The following is a 15,250-nucleotide window of genomic DNA, read 5'->3' on the forward strand; positions in this document are numbered from 1 at the left end:
ACAACATTTCATTGTGCATACATTGCTACTGTGTGTATTTTACAGGTGGCAAATGATACAGATTCATGTAAATACATGAGAGCTACTGTCATCTGGTTCACTGGCAAAATGTGGAAAAAATCATGGACAAATCTACAAAAACCCACTTCCTTCACTTGTACTTTGCCTCTTGTAGGTAGTTCTCTTGCTCAGTCTGCCCTCCCACATCTCACTATTTCTTCCCTCAACTTGTGCCTTCACAATGCCTCTTCCCTTAATCTGTACCTCTCTCCCTTCCTAACCTCTCCCCTCTTCCTTCTTGCATTCCACCACTTGCATCTTGCACTCTTCCTTCCCGTCATGCCTCACTTTGTGCCACCACTACTCTGTCTTGCACCTTTTGTTGCCTTATGCTTACCTGTCTTGCTCCTTACATCCTGACACTCCACCTCTCAGCTATCTTCCCTCCTTCTCCCCTTGCCTCACTTTACTTTAGCCATTCTTCCCTCCCATGCTTTTTGAATTCCACTATTTGCATCTCTTACTCCTCCCTTTCCTTCCTTTTCCTTACACTGCGCACCCATCTGCTATACCTCCTAAAGGTAAAGATAAAAGTTTCCCCTTTGACAAGATTGTAAAGTCATGTAGGGGGCGGTAGTAATCTCTGTTACTAAGTCAAAGAGCCAGCATTGTCAAAAACGACTCTATAATAAAATAAATACAATATTTTTTTTATTTCTATACTGCTTTTTGCCAGGCAATCAAAGCACCGTACAACAAGTTAAAATACATCCATATATACATAGTGCCCCCCTTAAAACAAGATTAAACAGTATAAGATTAAAAACTACATATTAAAACCCAATTAATCCAAATAATCATCATCATGGGCAAAGTTCAATAATTGGGAAGTCTTATTCATGGCAGAGTATTTTATTCTGGGAAGGCCTGCTGGAAGAGATCTGTCTTAATGGCTCTTTTAAAGCTCTCTAGATTGGTAATTTGGCAGATCTCGTCCAGCAGACCATTCCATAAATTGGGAGCAGCTGCAGAAAATGTCCTCTGGGAGGTCGCCGTCATCCTGGTCTTTAAGGGCTATGGTCATATGGCCAGCATGACTGCACAGAATGCTGTTACCTTCTCACCAAAGTGGTGCCTATTTATCTACTTGCACATTTTCATGCTTTTGAACTGCTAGATTGGCAAAAACTGAGACTGGTGATGGGAGCTCACTCCATCACGTGGTACTTGGGATTTGAATTGCTGACCTGCTCATCTTGTAATCATCAGAGTTAGCATCCTAACCACTGAACCACCTCTCACTTTCCTTCTATTCTCCTGCCAGCTTGCTTCACCTGGCCCCAATGCCATTCCTCCCTCCCTTGCAGCTGTAACTTCAACCCTCTCTTCCTCCCTCTCCCACCCAATTCATTTCATGCTGCTATTATCTGTCTTCTAAAGGACTTTAAACAAAAGTATCTCATACATTGTGGGCAGGTAAGCAGGCAGGCAATGGCAAACCTCTTCTGAACAAGCCTTGCCAAGAAAACCTGATGAAGCTCACCCTAGGGTCACCATAAGTCGGAAACAACTTGAAGGCACACAACAACAACAACAACCAGGCAGCAGAAGGCAATAGTGTTTGTGGTGCTGCAAGTGAAGAAGCATGAAAAAAGAGAGAAAGTAAAGCAAAGGGAGCTGGTAGATACACAGTATTCTGAAGGTAGTTTACATTAAGAAGTCAAAATATAACAGAACTATAGAATTGAAAAGGGCCATCCAATCCATCCCCCTGCCATGCAGGAAGACACCATCAAAGCACTCCGAAAAGATGGCCATCAAACCTTTGTTTACAAACCTCCAAAGAAGGAGGCTCCACAACACTCCAAGGCAGTGCATTCAAACATTCTAAATCCAAGTGAAAATCATTAGAAATTGTTGTTACTGCTGCAATTAATCCAAGATAATCCCATATCATATAGATATTTAGGACAATGTGAGCCTTCCTTCACCGTGGGTGCCCCCAGTTTAGAACAGGACCTCCATCACAGGTTGCATGGTCCACTAGGCTAGAAGTAAAAGCAGGGCATTTGGGGCCATCATTGTCATTGTTGCCATGAACTTTTCCAGCCATCTGTGAAATTTTAATTACTGGAAAGCATGTCAGGGGATACTGAACTGACCATTCTGTGTCCCAACAATAGGATGAAAGAAGCAAAGCCAACCTCTCCAGGAGCGTTTTGAATGCAACTAACCAGATGCCATCTTGCTATGGCCTCAGTATTCTAAGGCAGCAGTCTGAGGGATTGTTGATGTGTTCTTGTGTGGGCGTGGAAGACAAATGGAAGGAAGGATTCAGAATGCTATGAAGGACAGCACTATACTGTATAAGAGAAATGCCACTTCTGGGAAGGGGAAAGGAAAGAGACATCTCCCAGAAGCTACAGAAGTTCTGGAAAAAAAGTGAGACAGTATTTGTATTTCTGATTCTGGGTAAACATCTTCCTACATATCTTGCAAGTCTTATTATAATTGCCATGTTAATGTGTTCCTCACAGAAAACTTTAATTAAGACAATTACTTTTCATACTTGATTAAGTATTGCAAAATATTTACCATGAAATCACTCTTTTTCACTGATCCAGCAAGGAAAACAACATGTTTTGTTGAGTGACCACACTGGGGTCTGAAAAGCTGATAAAGGCCAGCTTTTTCCAAATTCCACCACTTTTAAAGCAACATCTAGCCACTCACATCCACAATTTTCACCACATCCTCTTCCAGCAAGTCACTACCCAGGGAAGGAGAACTATTGAAATCAAATGTTTGTGATTCAATCTCTCCTCATCACTTCTTCCCAAAGAATGATAAAGAAAAACCCTGGACTCTGACTCTTTTGCAGTGTTGGGGGAGCTGCGGCTATGCGCAGAAGTTGGAATTGTACTGGAAATGGCTTAACATATTTTGCTAACTCTTAGTGAGCTTGAAGCTGAATGCCTTTATGCTCACATTGGGTGGGGGTATTGAGTTGCTGCTATGTTGATCATTACTGTTACTGTCAGAAATCATAGGACCAAGGGAGACAATGGTATATTCACTTTTCCCTGCAAGTAGCACATTTCACTATTGGTTCCTTGAGGAGTGATCTTTGAGCAGTTTTTCCCAACCTGGCATATGTCAGATACATACAAATCCCATAATCTAATTTCTGAGCAGGATTGCTGGGGTCTATTCCTAAATACATCTGAAAAGTGCCAGGCTAAAGAAGGGTGTTCCACAATGCTGTTTCTTACAGTCTGCATCAACCTTTGCCATTGATCTGTTGCATCCAAGGGTATTAGCAACAGTGAGACGAAAATGAAGACATAGCCCCACAAATAAGAATTCTAACACACACAACCCCCCTCCCTCCCACACACACACAAAACCTTCTTGCAGTGCCCAAATTTCTAGCACTCCAGACAGCAAGATGTTGAAAATTGTTAATACCCAGAACACTTATATTTGCTGTGTTCACATTACCTTAATAACCTGGCCTGCCCCTTTTCTTTGGATGTCTAAACTGTCTTTCTATCTGCTCAGCTTAAGGTTTGCATTAACTGCAATGCTAGAAATTTAGGGAGTGAAGGAAAATTCGGATGAGGCGGGAAGAATTCTTATTTGGGGGGCCATGCCTTCATTTTGCCCTCACCCCACAGATATACTCTGGTTGCATCACTTTTTTTCTTTCCCCTCACACCCACCCACCTATGTCAACATGTTTGTGATTCACTCAACCTTCAAGCACCATGGACTATTTAAGAGAAAATGGTGTAGAAAACTGAAAAACTGCTGCCCTTTAAGGGAAATATTGGAAAACTAATCAGAAACTATTGCTTGTTAAGCCAATAATGTCTGTTCATTCCCATTCATTCAACTACCTGTGAAGTTATTTTGTTCTGTCATTTGTTGTAACTTATTACAGATATGTACAAAAGTTTTGCAAAGTTCTCAACTTAAAACTTTCTATATCTGCATAATCAATTTGACCCATCCTGGATACTGTATTTTAATCTAGCACTGAAGATACATAAACTGCGTCGGGCAATTGCTATGATGATTTCACCTGGGGCTTCTGTACTCTCTGGTAGTTCTCCATCTGGTAAGTACCATACAGAACACCTGCTGTGGCCCTCTCCCAGATAACTCCACTGTCAGAACTTGCATGGATGCCACAATGACTAGAAAATGATCTTGTAAGCTGTCTCTGTTGGCACTCAGCTGAAAAAAACATTAACTTCTTATTTACCCTTGAATAGCTTGAAGATCCATACCACCAGTGCGAGTGGTCTCTTCACAGATGCAGATCTCAATTATTCCACACTATTGTTGTGTATGTAGTCATTGTGGCCAACCTGATGATAATAAGCCTCTCTGCTTTTGAATTGTATTTAATTGAGAGCAGTTTTTAATATACTAGTTCATTTGGCAGGGACAGTGGTAGTTAATCCTCTGCTGTCTCACTTTTGCAACCACTTTTAAAATGTCCTAGTTTTTCTCTCCTCCTCCCATTTCTTCCTTTTGCCTTCAGCTTTCTCAAATTGTTGCAAATTGGATGCAAAATGCAAAAGTTTGCACTCAGTTATCTCAGCAGGGGCATGGGGAAAAGAGAGGAGAAACAGAATCATGCCTTTCCAGTAGGTTTGAGAAAAAGCAAACTGTTGCAGCTTCTTATGGCTTGTGCATTCTTCCATATTAATAACTTTTGCCATCTTGGCCACACTGTGAAGTCACTTGGCCACACATGTCCTAGTTTTTATCTGTCAAATTTTGGAAAGTATGCATGTGGAGATGCATAGCTGCCACTCATAGGCTAAGATATGTCTATGTGGGCTAGACTGGAATTCTAGGCCAAATATCTGAAGAGTCATAGTTCCCCATCTCTGCTTCACAATATTCCTAACCTCACACATTTGCTGAATAAATTACATAATTAATGTACAGAGTAAGTACAGACCCAGTTTCTCCAGAGAAATGTACCTTCTGGACCCTTGGCAGAAGCTACAGAAGAAACATTAAATTCATTAAGTAGTTAATTCTCCATGTTTAGCTAGTTTTTGAAATGCAAACAAGGTTCCTTGCCCCTCTGGTACCATTTTATAAATGGCAATATCTTGCAGAAATATGTTGGTGGACAAAGGTTGAGGTGTAATGTCTGAATCTTGGATGCAATGATGCATAGATACTTTGTAATGGGCAAGTGCATATATGTGCTATTGCTTAGCATTTTTGTGGTTGTTGCAAGTGTAGCAGAAGGTGCGAGGTGAATATTAAGCTACTTTTCCACTTACTGCCGGTAACTGATGACTCACCCTCCTTTTCATTCTGAAGCAATGCAATTAGGCAGGAGGCTCATGACCTTTATGAAAGTCCTGATGGTAAAAGGAATTTTGAAATAATCATATCTAGCATCTAAGGAACATCATCTAAGGCACATCAGGCAAATTGAACCATTACCAGTATGGCATACTGGAAAAACAACGTATCTTTAATAGAAATGTACCCAAAGCCCACACTTCTTTTAGAATAAGAGCTGCATTTAAAGACTAACAAGAAGGCAAATCTAATTTTCTTAGTAATATTTTAGGAGTTTTTACTTCAAATGTAAGCATAAGCAAGACTTCACTCGAATTAGGGCCTGTTCAAGGTGCACTTTGAAGATTTGCTCTGAATGTCATAACTGTGACACAAGAGAAAAACAAACCATCTGCATTTTACTCACCATTGGCTTCTATGCATCTGAAGCTAGGGATCCAGCCTGCATATTGCTGTTCTTTATTACTATCATACGCTTCACTGTTTTAGCTTTTATCCCTCACACAGTAGTCTGCTGTAATGCAGAATGGGGAACTGCAGGTCCTAGGGCCTGCTCCAAATAAAGCTTTCTGGGTTCTCCATATATCAATGACCTTTCCCCCATGGCATACCCTCGAACTGTAACATTTTATCAGGGACAATATTAATCCTCTGTTATTTCACTTTTTTGGCTGCTTTTAAAATGTCCCAGTTTCTCTCTCTTTCTTCTACTTTCCCCCTTAGTTCTCAGCTTACATCACTTGCTGCAAACTGAGCTCAAAGTCCCAGAGTAGTTTCCACTTCAGGAACTCAGCAGTAGGGAGAAAAGAGGATGGACAGAATCCTGCACAGTAGAACCTTATTGTATTTTAAAAATGGGACAAGAGGCAGCAAGACAGAAGTGACTTTCGGTTTATCTTTCTGCATGCCCTTGAAGTACCTCTGTTCTATTCCTGAGGAGGACAGTCATAAAAGTGTGCCTTTTGTTGTGCTGGAAAAATCCATTTGGCAAATCTGCTTTTATGACCATCTCCCTCTGGAGGGAGAACAGAAGTACTATGATATCATGCAGAGAGGTAAACAGAAAGCTGCTTCTATCCCACTGCCTCTTGTCTTACTTTTGTAATGCAATTAAGCCTCTTAGTCATTATGGATCAGCTATCTTACATTATTTAGAGACCTGACATGGAAAATACTATGTACACTCATCCCTCCACATTTGTGGCTTTGACTTTTGCAGTTTTCATTATTCATGGATTTGATTAATATGTTCTCTCTAATAATATCTAGATCCTCCAGCACAACTCTGTGGTCAGCTTTAACCAAAACTTGCACTGAAGAACCTAGAGAGTCTTAGAGAGAACACTCGACTAGGCATTTGTGGCTCCTCGCCTCAGCACAATTCTGTGGTTGGGGTCCGGCAGATGTTGGCCACAGAGTTGCACTGGAAGAGCTAGAGATTCCTAGAGAGGTGTTCTCTCAGGTAAAAACATAATGTTTTTCTTATTTGCAGTTTTTCCTCATTCACAGGGGTCCTGTACTCCTAACCCCAGTGGATGTGGAGGGACAAGTATAGTATGTTAGCTATCAAGAGTTATGGATGTTAAAACTATGCAGCCTACTACACTTGCCTCAAAAGGAGAAACATTTCAAGGGAGGGAGAAACTAAACATTTTAGGAACGAAACTCATTTTCTTTTCTGAAAGACAGATTCTACAGACATCTGATTCTATACAGTGGACCCTTGTTATATGCTGGGGGGTTTGGTTCCAAGATCCCCCATGTATAACAAAATCCGTGTATGCTCAAGTCCCATTAAATATAATGACATAGCAAAATGGTGTCCCTTATAAAAAATGGAAAATCAAGGTTTGATATTTGAAATTTATACTTTTTTGGAATATTTTCAAACTGTGTATGTTTGAATCTGTGTATAAAAAATCTGTGTATAAGAAGGGCCGATTGTACATGTGTAATGCAAGCTCCACTATATTTGATGGACTCAACATCCAAGCAAGTGAACAATGGATTGATGGCTTAAAAATTAAACTCCTGTTGAATCCAGGTGGGCAAGCAATCATAATGAAGCCAATTTACATCTGAAACCTGATTGGTTGATTATTGGCATTACTTGCTACATCAGCACTTAACAGATTGAAGAAACAATGGAAACTCCAGAATCTGATGGTTTTCCCCACAAGTGTTTTAGCCAATTCTTTCTGAATTGTCTTAAAGACTTACACTCATCCTCACACATTCTGGGGGTGACTTTTTGAAAGCATGACACCAGAAGCATCTTCCGGAGAGGCACTGTAGCCCTCCACTAATGAAGAATGCCCAAAATGTTAACTTAATGAGTTCTCACAGTGAAGAAATAAACCGAATGGAATAATTCAGACACTCTCCTTCCGTTCCAAACTAGGTGCTACCTGACAAAAAGGTAATAACGCTCTTCTGCTTTTTGAATCTGAATAAATAATGAGGGATGGTGCTGGTTTCACAGCTGAGCTAAAATTTCTCATGATTTCCCCCCCAGAAAGATTTCTATTTTCGTCAGCCACATTGCTAGAAGATCTCACTAGAAAACTGACTACATGGATTATTTTTCCAGAATATTCTTTCCCTTTGTTTATTTATGTATTTGATGCCAAGCATTATTTCTCTCCAAACTATGTTCTCAAATGACATTAGGTCCAGGAGATGGGGGCTGTACACACAGCCCTAAAAGGGTGGCCTCCAGCCACTCCTTTTTCAGCCAGATGGCACATCACAGCCCTGATCTGGCTTTTCCAGGTAGCAAAAAGGACCTGCAAAAAGTGGAAAGGCTGTGATAGCTGTGGCACCGCAGCTATACAGTGCCCCTTTGGTGCTGCATCATGCGGACACAGTGCCAGAGGAGCTCTGTGATACCACGCACCGTGTGGAGCAGTGCTGGGGCATGCGTTATATAGATGCAACACCCCGACTCCGCCCCCAAGTTGGCCTTTAAGGCCAGTCTGCACAGGGTGTTGGTGAAGTATGTGAAATGGCATACCAACATTTCACAGATGGAAAACTGGGACACAGAGTGTAGTCAAGATGGCAGAAGTTATTGATGAGAAAGGGCAAGCAGGCTAAGAGAGAGTGCAGCAGTATTCTCTGGCCTGAACCCAGTGACGTCACTAGGGTTGGCATCACCCGGAGGCGGTAACTCATGAAGTTGCCCCCCCCCCCATTGACCTCCCCCCTGACAACACCATACAGAGTCCTTAGTAATGTTTTTGTACTAATGATACTCATAAATTGTAACCCCATATATAAATTTATTTTATTTTAATTTTTTTTAAAAAAAAATTCTAGGGCCTCTCTTTTCTCATCCCATTAAGACTGAGCCCACTATTTGTTTGTCAGTTTAAAGTGAGGTGGGCGCATGCTATTGCCCATTTCTGTCCAAAAGCAAATGTTTGTGGATCAGTGGTGTCCCCCCCTTAGAGTGTCACCTGGTACGGTCTGCACCCCTCCCCCCCTCCCCCATTGAAACCCCAGTCTGAACCTATTGGGAAAGGCAAGATTTTGCCCTCTCCTCACCTCTCCCCATTCCACTGAGCGCAAGCTAATTTTGGACTTGGAACTCAGTTTACACCAATGGAAATAAGGAAAATGCGAGGAAGAGGAAAACAACTGGGGCATTCTAAAAGCAGCTGAAAAGATGGAACAGCAGAAAATTAATTGGATACCCCCACCAAACTGAGACTGTTGCAAGATATGAAACAGTAGCCAGACTGCCAATACTGCTGCTGCTGCTGCTGCTGTCATATGTTAAAGCCTTGCCTGATATTCACCTCATAATGACTTATGAGTATGACAAACTTGCAAAAATTACACAGGCCTGAAAAACTGAGGGCCATTCATGCTGGCTTTATAGAAATTTAGCATTCTAAACCCAAAAATGACCCCAGATTTCCACTGTCATGTACGTTTTTTTCACAACTTGCTTTGATGTTTTCATGTTGTAATATGGGACTGAATGACCTAACCCTCCAATGAATTATCCTGCAAAGAGTAACTTGGAGGATTTAATGCCCCAAAGTGAAAGCAGCCAACAGAGTCAGAAGGCATTTGCTTCCCTCTGCTGGTTTCATTTGAGAAATGGATTTAGTGTTTCCCCCCTGGTTAAACATTTTAACATTGGTTAAAATATAAAAGAAAAGAGGCAGAGAAAGGGAGGTTTCTTTGAGTGTTTGGGTGGTATCCAAATTCTTTTTAGTTTTCAAGAAGGAAAGTCTGGACACAGGTCCGCATCACTAGCTTAGTTTAGGTTGGAACTTTTTGACCACAACATTTAGATTGGATGCAATTTGAAAAAGCCCTCAGCCAAGACTTTTATGGTAGTAGAGATAGAAATCAGTGCAAGATGCTGGATCACACATCTGTGCACCATGGGCTTGAGTGCATCTGTCCTGCAACAGGCAATCCCTCTCCACCCATTAAGTCAAACAAGCATTTGTGTACTTGTAAAATCATTGGCATCACTAGGCACCATACTTAAGCTCTGAGAGATTTTAATTATCTAGTTTTAGAACTATTTTTAAAGAGATGCTTTGGGATGTTTTAAATTCATTTTTGCTATGGTTGCCTGACTAAAAATTGGAGACAACATCTCAGTCTTTAATGAAAAAGGAATTTCTGCAGTGGTGGCTTGTGACACAACCAGGTAACAGGAAGTGTCTGTTGAAATTCCCTCTTCTACACAACTTATTAAAGGCAGACAAACCATCTCCAGTTTTTACGGTGGCCACCCTAGTGGTTATAGATTCTGTCTTAGGTTTTTGCTCCTATAGGCATTATCTAGCCATTGGAGTTAATTTGTGACTCACTTTCTATCCATTCATTAAGACATTAATGTCTTGTCTTTTCTCATTCAGTGACCAGCGAGCCCATCATGTCTACTAAGAAGCCAGAATCACATATCATGTCTTCAGAGACCTCTGAAGAAAGCCTGGAAGAAGAGGTAGTTTTGTACTGAAATTTGGTTATGTGTTCTTCTAGCAGGGAAAGTTTATTGGTGTTTCTATCTATTGGCTTAGCTTAGGAAACTTTATTTTTTTCCACTAGAGAAACCTTACTGTACAAATTTTGTCTCATTAGTGGTATCACTATCCTAATTTGTAAAGCGATTTTAAAACTGTGGGAGAAAAAGAACTGGTTAGTGGGCAAAGAGAGTGCAGAATATAAAAATCCTGAAAAGAGTATCTCGAGGGAAAGGAAAGTGTTGTATAACCATTGGATATTGAATTTTTCTCAATAACCGAATTCTAGATTTTAAACCTGAGAATGATTTTCCATGTCTTGGATCCATCTTCTCTCATGACTCAAGAGACAAGGGGAAGGTCAAGGTTATTTTGCCTTTTATTGGTTCAGTGTTTTGTTTGGTAGGTGTCTAGTTCCTTCTCAGTGGAGGTGATTAAACACTGATAATGTACCTCTTTCTGGGTTCTACGTAGGGTTGCTATATCCCGGATTTACCCGGGACTTTCACGGGTTGGGGGCCTCAGGAATGTCTCAGCCCAGTTTTTAATATATGTCCTGGGCCTGGCCTCCAGTGAAGGCCTGCAGTCGCTTTCTCCCGGCTGTTTTATGGGAAAGCTCCTCCTCCTTCTCTGGTCTTGGCCAGTGCTGGGGACGCAGGAGCTGAAACTCTGCCCCCTGAAGCCTCTCCCACTGGCTCTCCATGACTCCGTTCATTTCCCTCCTCTCTGGGCCCTGGCTTGCCCTCTGCTTTGCTTCTCAGGCAGGCAAGCTCCCATCTGAGGGGGGGGGGGGGGGGGCGGTCAGATGCCTGGAGGCCCTCTCCGTTGCTCTGAAGGGGGTGCAAGCAGCAGGGAAGGAGAGAGAGGGGGGCCATGCTCCCTCCGCTTCCTCTTTCCCCTCAACTCCTCCAAGTGCTTCTTTGTCTCCTTCTTCTTCTTAGGGAAGGGAAGGGGGGCTGGACTTGCCTCTGAGGAACGATGGGAGCGCGCCTGCCTCCCTCCCTGGCTCTTGTGTGTGTCTGTGTATACAACACAACAAGTCCAGCCCCCCTTCCCTTTCCTTCCTCCTCCTCAGAAGAAGGAGACAAAGAAGAACTTGGAGGAGTTGAGGAGGAGGAAGAGAAAGCGGAGGGAGCCTGGCCTCTCCCCCCCTCTCTCTCTCTCTCTCACACACACACACACACACACACACATATATATATATATACACACACATTCACACATATACACACAAATATGTATACACACACACACACACTCGCATATATATCCTCAGATGCACTTAGTCTCAGACTGAGGTGCTGCAAAATCTCTATGTCTTTTAATTCTATTATTAATTATTATTATTAACTGAAAGAGTCTGCTTCCTCAGATGCATTTAGTCTCAGAGGTGCAACAAGATCTCTATAATATAAGGATTTATATTAATGTTTTTTTAAAAAATATATTAATGTTTTTGGCTTTTAGTTGGTTATGTCCTCCATTTTTCTTAAATGTCCTACATGTTGGGCTAAATTTTATCCTACAATTGTCCTACATTTTGGTCTAAATTTTGTTCTACATTTTGTCCCGGTTTGGTTGTAGAGAATTATGGCAACCCTAGTTCTACAGGACCAATTATATTTAAATATTTAATATTCAAAACACAATCACAATTTAAGTCCATCTATCTATCTAGATAGATAGATAGATATAAAACAACAATACAGTCGGTCCTTCTTATACACGGATTTTTTATACACGGATTCAAGCATACACGGTTTGAAAATATTCCAAAAAAGTATAAATTTACCTTGATTTTCCATTTTTATAAGGGACACCATTTTGCTATGTCATTATATTTAATGGGACTTGAGCATACACGGATTTTGTTATACACGGGGGATCTTGGAACCAAACCCCAGCGTATAACAAGGGTCCACTGTACAACAAATTATATATTAAATCTGACACATCCAATGAAGTACCAATGCAGACCTCAACTCATCTGCCTGTGCTGCTCAGTACTTTTGTAAGATGTACATGCAACCTTAGAGCTCTAAATAAAAAATACAAAATAGATGAGATACAATATAGATATTACACTATAAAGAATTTCCTTTTCGCTCCTTCCTAAATACATAACCGAAAATCTCACTACCTTATTCAAGATGAAAAGGGCCTACTCCTTACCAGAGGCAACTGCAGCTCCCCTCCTTTTCAGCTGTCCCCCTCTTTCTGAATTCAAACCTTTATGTTTTACCCTTTTCCTTCATTTTACTTGCCCCCCTCATAGCTACTAGAGTTGCCAGAGTAAAAATTGGAGAGGGCTGTGTAGAAGAGGGAATTTCAGCAGTTGCTGGTTACCTGATTGTATAACAAACAAAACCTTCTGAAATTTGCTCTTTTACACATTTAAAGTACAAGAGCTCTTGCCAGTTTTCAGTCTGGAAACCCAACACATTTCTGGATGTAGACCTACTCTAGATGCAGCACTAAGAAGAAGATGACTTTGTATTAACATGTACCAAATATATAATCTCCTGCCCTCTGTTCTGAGGGTGTTTAGCAAAAAAGTTCAAATTCATCTTGGCAAATTGGGGAAACATCATTTCTAGGCAGCAGAGATAATGAGGGGAGGTAACATTCCCTTTTATTGTTTATTGATTGGAATTACTCACCTCCCTCTGCGGCAGTGATTTCTTACTGGAAAATGCATACAGGTCATATACAACCACCTGTTGTTTTACTCATTATGGGGAAGGAAGCAACTCTTGAGAGTCTGAAGCAATTCAGATAGGGAAAATAGCTTGGCTGGTATTGCACTCATGACTTCTTTCTGGGTTTCAATTTTAGAATATCTTGAAGAGAGTTGGCAGTCTGCCTCTGGTATGCTCTGTCTGTGACCTGGTGTCATCAAACTACACCTCCATTAAAAGAAAAAGTTCCTACCTTCAGACAGTGTGTAATGGGGCAGAAAAAAGTGTCAAGTCCCTCACCGGAGCTGCAGTGAGCAGGGCACAACCACTTTTGACTACACTCGAACCTCAACGTGAGTCAAAATGCAGATATGGATAGCTGCATTTGTGGGAGTTAATTGTAATGTGTTAAAATAGAACCACCATTCCATTAAGTTACTGTTCTTTACTCATCACTTGACCAAGACAAAAAGTTAATTCTACATTCACAATACCATTTTGGCCTTCACATTCTTCATGACATTGTTTCTCCACCTCTGGCACCCCAGATGTTTTGGACCTCAGCTCCAGAAATCCCAGGCAACAGGAATTTTGAGAGCTGAAATCCAAAATATCTGGAAGATCAAAGGATAAGAACTGTTGTCCTACTGGGAACTTGACTTCTTTTTAAATTGTCAATTAGGTGTATGGTTCCCACTGAAGAGCAGGAATCTGTTGGCCACTCAAAGTTGTTGAGCTGCAACTCCCATTAACTTTGCACTGGATATAGACTGATGGCAGTTGCAGTCCAAAACCATCCAGAGGGTTGCAAGTGGCCAATATGCCTTAGGATAATACCACTGAATAGTGATTCTGAATGACAGTATCTCTAACCCAAAGAGATCTACAATTTATGAAGGGGTTTATATACCAGTGCAAACTTCCATTCCATCCTAGTAGCCTCCACTGAAAGGCTGCTGAAGACAGCAAAGGTCCATGTGTCACAGATGAGGCACATTCCTACTACTAATAATAATAATAAGTTTTATTTATAAACCGCTATTCCGTGTTGATCATAGCGGTGTACAGGTAAAAATTGCAATATCAAATACAAAATACAGGATAAAAATTGCAATACATAAATAAAACTTAACTAAAAATGTTTCAAAATACAGATTAAAAACCATACATCAAATCCAGGCCAGCTAAATGTGCTCGATAATGCTGTACATATAGGGGGGAGTCATATATCATCAAGGAGCATCGGGGAAGGCTTGCCGAAACAGGAAGGTCTTAAGTCTCTTTTTAAAGAGATCCAAGGAGGTGGCGGAGCGGAGTTCCTCAGGAAGGGTGTTCCAGATCCCAGGGGCCGAGATAGAAAAGGCCCTTTGTGAGGTTGATACATATCTCGTTATCGGGATCCTCAACAGATTCTTCCCAGACGACCTGAGTGTGTGGGGCGGACTATATGGGGAGAGCCGGTCCTCCAAGTACCCTGGACCCAAGCCATTTAGGGCTTTATAGGTTATAACCAACACCTTGTATTGTGCCCGGAAGCGAGCAGAAGCCAATGGAGATCAGGCAGAATCAGTGTTATATGGTCGGCCCTGGGACATCCAGTGACCAACCTAGCTGCCATATTGTGCACTAGCTGAAGCTTCCAGGTTTGGTACAAGGGTTGCCCCATGTAGAGCGCATTACAGAAATCCAACCGAGAGGTTACCAGAGCATGTACCACTGTTTCAAGGTCCTCCTGGCCTAGGTAGGGTCGCAGCTGGCGTATCAGCCTAAGCTGGTAACAGGTGCTTCTGACTGTTGCATCCACCTGAGAAGTCAGCTGGAACGACGAGTCCAAAAGCACCCCCAAACTGCGAACTGAGTCCTTCAGGGGGAGCGTGACCCCATTCAGGACAGGTGGACAAATTTCACCACCCAGACCAGGCGAGCCTATCACTAGTACTTCCGTTTTCTCTGGATTCAAGCTGAGTTTGTTTTTCCTCATCCAGCCCATTACCAACTCCAAGCAGGCATTTAGAGGAGAGATTCCCTAGTTACTGCATCAGTCGGGGACACAGAGAAGCATATTTGGGTGTCATCAGCGTACTGATAACACCGTGCCCCGTGTCTCCGGATGATCTCTCCCAGCAGTTTCATGTAAATGTTAAATAGCATGGGGGACAGAATAGCTCCTTGAGGGACACCAGATGTAAGCGCCCTCTTATCAGAGCAAACGTCCGTATACTGTCTAGTCTGTATAGATAAATATACTCT

The 15,250-nt window shown here is 41.7% G+C and overlaps 1 protein-coding gene across 2 annotated transcripts in view; it reads left to right on the plus strand.

Annotated features, from left to right (window-relative positions):
• Positions 1 to 2,360: 2,360 nt before the first annotated feature.
• Positions 2,361 to 15,250, plus strand: part of LOC121931625 (perilipin-3-like) — a 20,791-nt gene continuing 7,901 nt past the window's right edge. Inside the window, exons 1-4 of one of the 2 annotated variants that reach the window (XM_042469591.1) lie at positions 2,361 to 2,442; positions 4,037 to 4,120; positions 10,218 to 10,303; positions 13,158 to 13,353. In XM_042469591.1, the coding sequence (XP_042325525.1) occupies positions 2,376 to 2,442; positions 4,037 to 4,120; positions 10,218 to 10,303; positions 13,158 to 13,353 (433 nt within the window). In that variant the 5' untranslated portion in view covers positions 2,361 to 2,375. Of the gene's footprint in view, positions 2,443 to 4,036; positions 4,121 to 7,256; positions 7,754 to 10,217; positions 10,304 to 13,157; positions 13,354 to 15,250 lie in introns of those variants that run through there. The other variant, XM_042469592.1, reaches the window with a different exon arrangement.

The sequence above is a fragment of the Sceloporus undulatus genome, chromosome 5 (genome assembly GCF_019175285.1).
Source record: "Sceloporus undulatus isolate JIND9_A2432 ecotype Alabama chromosome 5, SceUnd_v1.1, whole genome shotgun sequence".
Lineage (NCBI taxonomy): Eukaryota > Metazoa > Chordata > Lepidosauria > Squamata > Phrynosomatidae > Sceloporus > Sceloporus undulatus.